The 8661-nt window shown below is 43.1% G+C and overlaps 2 protein-coding genes across 2 annotated transcripts; both read left to right on the top strand.

Annotated features, from left to right (window-relative positions):
• The first annotated feature begins 2604 nt into the window (after nucleotides 1–2604).
• Nucleotides 2605–3945, top strand: LOC122523738. The gene has a single exon (XM_043645632.1). The coding sequence runs from the start codon at nucleotides 2605–2607 to the stop codon at nucleotides 3943–3945; it is 1341 nt and encodes a 446-aa protein (XP_043501567.1).
• An 88-nt stretch (nucleotides 3946–4033) lies between these two features.
• On the top strand, nucleotides 4034–8095 carry LOC122523737. Its single transcript, XM_043645631.1, has 3 exons — nucleotides 4034–4044; nucleotides 4112–7570; nucleotides 7801–8095. Exons 1-3 carry the CDS (start codon nucleotides 4034–4036, stop codon nucleotides 8093–8095), a joined length of 3765 nt encoding a protein of 1254 aa, XP_043501566.1.
• The last annotated feature ends 566 nt before the right edge of the window (nucleotides 8096–8661 follow it).

The raw sequence follows: 8661 nt of genomic DNA, 5'->3' as shown, positions 1-8661 counted from the left end.
AGAAAAGAATGTAAAGATTATAGTTTTATATATACTTGCGGTCTATCAGATAATCTTTAAGCAAATAAAGTTTTAATAAAATTCAGTTTTATGATAAAAAAAGTAATTGCGTAACAACGTGCATATTAATATAAAAGCGTTATTGTGAGCAGATATATCTACCTTTTTATACCTAGCTATTGTTATATAAATTAAAAACTGATAGAGGTGTAATTAATTTGTTAAAAAGAATGTAAAAAGTAAAGTGTTTATATGCTTGAGGTCTTATAGATAATGTTTAAGCATATCAAGTTTTATTAAAATTCAGTTTTATGATAAAAAAAGTGGATGCGTAACAAAGTGCACATTATTATAAAATGCGTTATATCTAACAGAATATATCTACCTTCTTATACCTAGCTATTTATATTAAAATTTAAAATTGTTAGCGGTATATGGAATTTGTTAAATAGAATGTGGAAATTAAAGTTTTATATAAGATTGAGGTAAATCAGATAATCTTTTAGCAAATCAAGATTTATTGAAATTCAGTTTTATGATAAAAAAAGTGAATGCGTAACAAAGTGCATATTAATATAGAATGCGTTAGTGCAAGCAGAATACATCTCCTTTTTATACATAGCAATTGTTATTTAAATTAAATTATTAGCGATGTATTGAATTTTTAGAAAATAATGTAAAATTATAGTGTTATATATACTTGCGGTCTATCAGATAATCTTTTAGCAAATCAAGTTTCATTAAAATTCAGTCTTATAATATAAAAAGTGGATGCGTAACAAAGTGCATATTAATATCAAAGGAGTTAGAGCGAACTGAATATATCTACCGTTTTGTACTTAGCTATTCCTATTAAAATTAAAAATTTTGAGCGGTGTATGCAATTTGTTGGAAATATTTTATAAATTAACATCTACTTTTTTGTACCTAGCAATTGTTGCTTAAATTAAAAATTGTAAGTAGTGTATTGAATTTGTTGGAAATAATTTAAAAATTAAAGTTTTATTTTTACTTGCGGTCTATCAGATAATCTTTAAGCAAATAAAGCTTTATTGAAATTCTGTTCGAAAATTGCGCCTCTTAAATTAGATGACAGCCCCTCTCGGATAGCATGATTAAGACGCCGTCTGTTATCATCGAGAAGAAGACATATCGATTGTTCTTATTGATCAAGGGATCACGCTACTTCACGTGTAAATAGATCATTGGTCCCTTGTGGCGTCATCCTCTGCGTGTTATTCTTTTATTGGTTTTGTTGTTCTCTCTTCTTAGCGTGGAACGCGCTAATTGGTGTATCGTTTTTTCTATCTTCCGCTCTGTTCCTCGACTCGAACCGAAAAGTGGCGTGGTCCAGGTAGAATCGTTTAATAAGTTAATCTGTTCGGACGTACTTTTCGAAATCTCAAAGAATTGTGTAACATCTCCTTAGACGACTTCTCGCTTTCTTCTCATCTACTACCGTTCCATCTCTCATCGTTCCATCTCATCTAATTCTTACACTTTTTCTTTTTCAACGAGCCCAGCCTTATGTTGGGTCTTTCTTACTGATCATCTTTTACACTATCTTTCTCTTTCATTAACGACATATCAGGTAATCTCTTAAACATTTATCTCTAATTCTGATCCTCTCTTTATTCTTTCTTACCTCTCATTCTCATATTAAATTTATTATTACCTTGCTAACGACTTTTCGTACTACGTACTTCCGGCACACGTGGCGTGATATCCGGTACATGTATCGTAGTCCATATATTACTAGTTATCCACTCGTATTATAATTTTGCTATCTCTTTTTCTTTTGTTCACAAATTTTAATAAATCTCGTTACATACGAACTCTACCAGAAATTAAAAATAATACAGTCCACTTGCCTATCTCATCCATTTATTATCCTTGTTCTTAATACTATCTGATCTTTCTCTTCGCTCATTTCTATCCCAACTAGTTATTTCTCGAACACATTTTTTGGTCCTTCAAGCCGGAGGTTAGAGTTTTATGTAAGTGTAAGAGAATTAAAAAATTTGTGAAAAGTGTCGTGCACACCTCTGTCGCATTGCTGAGCACCCAGGACGTTGTGCTGCGACAGAAAAGGCAGTTCAAGGGACCGTAAGCGCAATTTGAACCGCAGTGTGTATTTCATCTAATAGTTTAGACATATCATTATATAGTGGGCTTCCCAAAGCCGAGAGTGATAGTGCTGCAACGAGTGCTCGTTTAGTTGTGGCTTTTCTAGTTCGCTAGGGAAAATCTAGGTGGCGTTGGAAGCTAGCGCTCGAGACTTATCGTCATCTCCCCACTCACGGATCATCTTGGGAAGTAGTGGGGGCGGCCCTACTACTCCTTTATAGTTCACGTATCAATCGCAATCCTACATCAACATGGCTGCGAAACTAGCGCTGCAGGAGGCGCGTGCTGATACCATCTCAAGCCTTACAGCCAACATCAAAAACATTATTCAATGATTCTCTCTACCGCGGTCGACACAAGGGAACTGCTTCGAACAGCGTGGCAAAAGTTCGATGCTGAACACGACCGAATAGTATCGTCATCTCGAGACACGGCTATGGAACAGTCCTACTTTAAGATAACCGTTATGATACGACCATGCAAAAATATCTAGCTGGACTTACGCTACTAAACCAGCGTATAGAGGAGCTTTCTCAACAGGTACCGCCAGTCACATCTCAGACACAATCTCGTCCAAGGACGGTACTGCCGAACATCTCGCTGCCGAAATTCTCAGGTGCCTTCTCAGACTGGAGACCCTTTGAGGAATTATTTTCCTCTATGATAAAAAATAACCCAGACCTCTCACAGGTTGAGAAGTTGCATTATTTAAGGACCAGCTTGGAGGGAGAGGCGGCTAAAGTCATATCAAATCTAAAGCTATCCGCTGATTCCTTCGATATAGCATGGAATAGGTTGTCTGACAGGTTCGACAACAAACGCCTATTGATTCTAGCTCATCTCGATAGGCTGATGGCCCTTCCTCGCATCAAGGAAAGGTCATCTGGATCCCTCCACAAAATCATTAACATCGTCACGTCATCTCTAAGTGCTCTAGAGACTTTAGGATGCCCGGTTGATCAATGGGATCACATCCTAGTTCATCAGGTGGGATTGGCGTTAGACGACAAAACTCGCGAGGACTGGGAAACAAGGTTGGGAACATCACGCGAGTTCCCACCACTAGAACAACTCTTAAGTCATCTCACTAGCACAGCTAGAGCGTTGGAACATATCGAGACTCGTAGGTCTTACGAGAGAGGATCGTCGCAAAAAACATCTCAACAGCCCAAATCAGCCCCCACAAGGTCCTACGCTAGGGCCTTAAACATTAAGGTTTCGGCTACTACGCCAGCATCAACATCTCAGGTAAAAATGGATGAAAGAACAATTAAAAAACATCCTATGCCATTTATAGAAGACCTCTCTAATACATGTACTTACTGTAGTCACAGGCACTACATCGCTTTCTGTCCTTTATTCAAGCAGCTAAGCCAGAATAAGAAGGAGAAAGTTATCGCAGAATATCGCCTGTGCTACAATTGCCTAGGCAGGCATAACGTCAGGCAGTGCAGGAGTAATAGACGATGCAACGAGTGTGGAGATCGACATCACACGCTCATTCATCTCGAGAAAAGGACATCTCCTCCATCGCCAAGGACATCCCCTCCATCGCGGACATCTCCTCCATCACCAAGGACATCTCCTCCATCGCCTAGGACATCTCCTCCAAAATCAAGATCATCTCTGCCAATCTCAAGGTCTTCGAGCACTCTATCAGAAACAACACAGACATCTCAGAGAGTCTCGCCCTCTCAGAGCTCACGGGCATCCTCGGATGAGTCACCGAGAGAGGACCGTCGGAAATCTTCGGTTTCAAAGTCATCTCATCGCCGATCCTCCAGTTCAAAGTCATCTCATCGCCGATCCTCCAGTTAAAGTCATCTTCAACTCGATCATCTCCTACCAAACCCATATCTATCAGGAAGAGTTCTTCTAAGGACTCTTCAAAAAAGTCGTCCTCAGAATGAGAAACAGGTAGGACATCTCTTACACATCGTCCTCTCAGATCCATTGTAAAGTCGACCATCTCATCTTCCTCAAGGTCCTCTCAGACGACCAAACGAGTCAGATTTTCGTCACCTATCTCAGACATCGATCGTTCGTCTAATCCCTCGCTTTCAACGTGCTCTCGAGCTCCAGTACTCTTAGCTACTTGTAAAGCTTTTGCCATATCTTTAAATGGATCGCCTAAGCTAGTACGTCTTCTCATTGATCCTGGATCGGAGTTGACTTTAGTTTCTTCTAAAATCATAGATAAGCTAAAGCTTAGCCGTTCTCCAGGAAACATTCCTATTCAGGGTGTGGGTAGTACATCTCCAGGAGCGACCCAAGGTCAAGTGTCCTTGGTTCTCCAATCGACATACTCGTCATCTCGGGTTCACCTTAAGGCATTCATTTTGCCAAAAATCACATCTCAATTGCCGTCGTCTGTAATATCGGAGCAAGACTGGCCTCATCTCAGATCTCTTAAATTAGCTGATCCTGACTTTCTCACTCCAGATCACATTGACATTCTCATTGGTGCTGATAATCTAAGACGAGTTCTCAAGTCCTCTCGGCTTGTTATGGGAGGCGACTCAGAACCTATAGCCTTCCACACGAGGTTCGGTTGGGCAGTTCTAGGCGCAACTTCCAACTCGAGCAAGGTCGATCCTCTCAAAATCTGCCATGCCATCTCTAACGATTCTCTTGACAAAGCTCTCACAAAATTCTGGGTTCAGGAAGAAGTCTCATCTTCCCCCGCATCAACCTTGACTCTCGCTGAATCGCAATGCGAGCAGCACTTTGTTGATACGCACTCTCGATTGCCAACTGGTCGTTACATGGTTCGTCTGCCATTCTCGAAAGACATATCCACCCTCGGGCATTCAAGGTCTCTTGCCATGAGATGCCTTGAAAGACTTCTCAAGAAATTCGAAACCGATAGGAATTTCAAGGAGACCTACTCTGGTTTTCTTAAAGAATATGAGTCTTTAGGACATATGGTTCCTGTTCCTCTCGATGCTCCTGAGCCATCTCAGGCGTTTTATCTCCCGCATCACGGAGTTTGGCGCGAGCAAAGTTCCTCCACCAAACTGCGGGTAGTTTTCAACGGTTCAGCCAAGTCTTCAACCGGTATCTCTCTCAATGATCTTATGCACACTGGTCCGAAGACTCAAACGGACATTTTCGATGTACTGCTGTGGATCAGGCAACACAAGTACATTTTCATAACAGATATTGTTAAAATGTTCCGCCAAATCCAAGTACATCCCAAAGACCATGACCTTCAACGAATTCTCTGGGTCAATGAATCATCTCAAGTTCAGGCATATCAGCTTACATCTGTCACGTATGGTACTCGCTCAGCTCCTTATCTAGCCTGTCGCATTCTTAAACAGCTAGTTGAGGATGAAGGTCATAATTATCCTCTTGCAGTAAACCCTATTCTCAAGGGAAGTTATGTTGACGACATATCAGGGGGGGCAGAGACTATTGATCATCTCAATGCAGTCGCATCTCAGTTAGAGGACATGTGCTCCTCCGCCTGTTTACCACTCGACAAGTGGAAAAGTAATTCCCCCAACCTCACTCGTACCTCTCTCTCACAGTCTGACAGCTCGCCTGTCCATTCGTTTGACGATAGCACTACCAAGATCTTAGGCATCTCCTGGAATTCTCAGAAGGATGTGTTTACTTTTCACGGTACCATCTCTTTTCACCAAGCGGTCACGAAACGCATCATTCTCTCAGAAGTTGCTCAATTGTTTGATCCTCTTGGACTCCTCTCTCCGGTAGTGATCAAAGCGAAAATTCTCATGCAACGACTCTGGTTGGAAAAGGTTGGCTGGGATGATCATCTCACTCCAGATATCGTTCACGAGTGGTCTCAGTTTAGGCAACATCTCTCTCAATTATCAGTCATAGAGACTCCCCGATGGATAAACCTCTCGTCAAAGGCAACCTCAATACAAATCCATGGATTCTCAGACGCCTCTCAACTTGCGATGGCAGCAGTTATATATATTAAGGTGTCGTATGCAGACTCATCCTCAGTAGTCCGTTTACTCTGTGCTAAGACTAAAGTAGCTCCTCTCAAGAGGTTGACAATTCCTAGGCTTGAACTCTCAGCAGCGGCCCTGTTAGCCAAGCTGACCGGAAAAGTAATTAGGCTTCTCGACCTCTCGGACGTTCTCACTTTTCTGTGGTCTGACTCTTCTGTGACCCTTGCATGGGTCAAAAACAATCCTATGAGATGGAAGGAATTCGTAGGCAATAGAGTAGCCGCTATTCACGAGTCCGTACCCCATGCTCATTGGAAATTCATCTCCGGAAAGCTCAATCCAGCTGACTGTGCATCTCGTGGGCTCAGTGCATCTCAACTCATTGATCACCCACTATGGTGGAGTGGTCCACCATGGCTTTCTCAGTCGCCAGAATTTTGGCCCTCGTCAATACCACCCTCACCGGAAGAGGATTTGGAGGAACGCCCTGGCATCTCACTTGCCCTCTCACAAGCCCAACCTCTAGTTTGGGACCTCGTTGACCTTCCTCAATCATCCTCTTTTCATAGGCATCTCACTAAACTCCTTCGGATCACTGCACTCATTCAGAGGGCAGTCTCGTGCTTTAAAAAGGTTCCTGGCTCGAGCTTGTCCGCATCGCCATTGAATCCAGCAGATCTGAAGAAGGCTAAAATGTTCTGGACACGCGCGACTCAAGAGGCGTATTTCTCACCAGAGTTGAGAACGTTGTCGGCAGGTCAATCTCTCCACAAACGTCACGTTCTGACACGACTCACGGCCTTTGTCGATCGTGCTGGAATTCTCAGGGTTGGTGGACGGTTGCAAAATTCTCAGCTGGATGAAGATAGTAAACATCCAGCAATACTACCTCGTCAGTCAAAATTCACCAACCTAGTCATCTCCGATGCTCACGCCAGAACTATGCATGGAGGAACTCAGCTAACGCTCTCCTACATTCGAAGGACATTCTGGATTATTGGAGGTCGTGCTCCAGTGAAGTCCTTCCTCAAAGATTGTCTCACTTGTGCTCGAATACGTGGAGTGAGAGCACAACAACTAATGGCTCCACTACCGGCATCTCGAGTGACACCATCTCTTGTGTTCGAGACTACAGGGCTTGATTACGCCGGGCCAGTAACAATGAAGACCTTTCAAGGCAGAGGTGCAAAGTCCTTCAAGGGCTGGATAGCAGTATTCATATGCTTCTCTACCTCTGCCGTTCATCTCGAGGTAGTTTCTGACTACACCACCGAAGGATTTCTCAAGGCATTTCGCCGGTTCACCAGCCGTAGGGGTATTCCAAAAACGCTCAGAAGCGACTGTGGTACCAACTTCCAGGGGGCGAACAAGCAGCTTAAGGATCTACTCTCAGCTGCAACGAAGGAATCTCTCAAGATCCAAAGACTTCTCGCTAATGATGGCACTAATTGGATCTTCAATCCTCCAGCAGCACCACATATGGGCGGAAAATGGGAGGCGGCGGTGAAATCTATTAAGTATCATCTCAAACGAACTATCTCGATACATTGCTAACATTCGAAGACTTCTCCACGTTTTTAGCTCAGGTTGAAGCGGTTCTAATTCTCGACCTCTCAGTTCTCTCTCGGAGGACCCTGATGACATCAGAGCATTAACACCAGGGCATTTCATCAGAGGGGAGGCATTGACAACTATCCCCGAGCCTTCTCTAATAGACATCTCAAATTCCAGGTTGTCTCACTTTCAGCGGATTCAAGAGCGCTTCCAGCAATTTTAGAAGGTGGTCGACGGAATGTCTGCAAGCGCATCAGACCACATCCAAATGGCAGACATCGCAGAACGATATCAGGGAAGGGTCTCTTGTCCTCATCACCGACGAGCGACTTCCGCCCTCGAAATGGCCTCTCGCCAGAGTGATAAAACTACACCCAGGAAAGGACGGTCTCTGCAGGGTTGTCACGCTGAAGACCGCTACCAGCACTATCACTAGACCTATCGTCAAGCTCGCACCATTGCCTCTTCAACCGCACACGGAAACATAGTTTGTTCAACAGCTCAGCACATCTCGTCATGTCAAATTCTCGATTCACGCTCGAGAATTGGGGGGGAGAATGTTCGAAAATTGCGCCTCTCAAATTAAGATGACAGCACCTCTCGGATAGCATGATTAAGACGCCGTCTGTTATCATCGAGAAGAAGACATATCGATTGTTCTTATTGATCAAGGGATCACGCCACTTCACGTGTAAATAGATCATTGGTCCCTTGTGGCGTCATCCTCTGCGTGTTATTCTCTTATTGGTTTTGTTGTTCTCTCTTCCTAGCGTGGAACGCGCTAATTGGTGTATCGTTTTTTCTATCTTCCGCTCTGTTCCTCGACTCGAACCGAAAAGTGGCGTGGTACAGGTAGAATCGTTTAATAAATTAATCTGTGCGGACGTACTTTTCGAAATCTCAAACAATTGTGTAACATCTCCTTAGACGACTTCTCGCTTTCTTCTCATCTCTCATCGTTCCATCTCTCATCGTTCCATCTCATCTAATTCTTACACTTTTTCTTTTTCAACGAGCCCAGCCTTGTGTTGGGTCTTTCTTACTGATCATCTCT

The sequence above is a fragment of the Polistes fuscatus genome, unplaced genomic scaffold (assembly GCF_010416935.1).
Source record: "Polistes fuscatus isolate 324 unplaced genomic scaffold, CU_Pfus_HIC Scaffold60, whole genome shotgun sequence".
NCBI classification, from domain to species: domain Eukaryota; kingdom Metazoa; phylum Arthropoda; class Insecta; order Hymenoptera; family Vespidae; genus Polistes; species Polistes fuscatus.
Note: the sequence above shows the minus strand (reverse complement) of the source record. Positions and strands in the feature narration are given on the sequence as shown.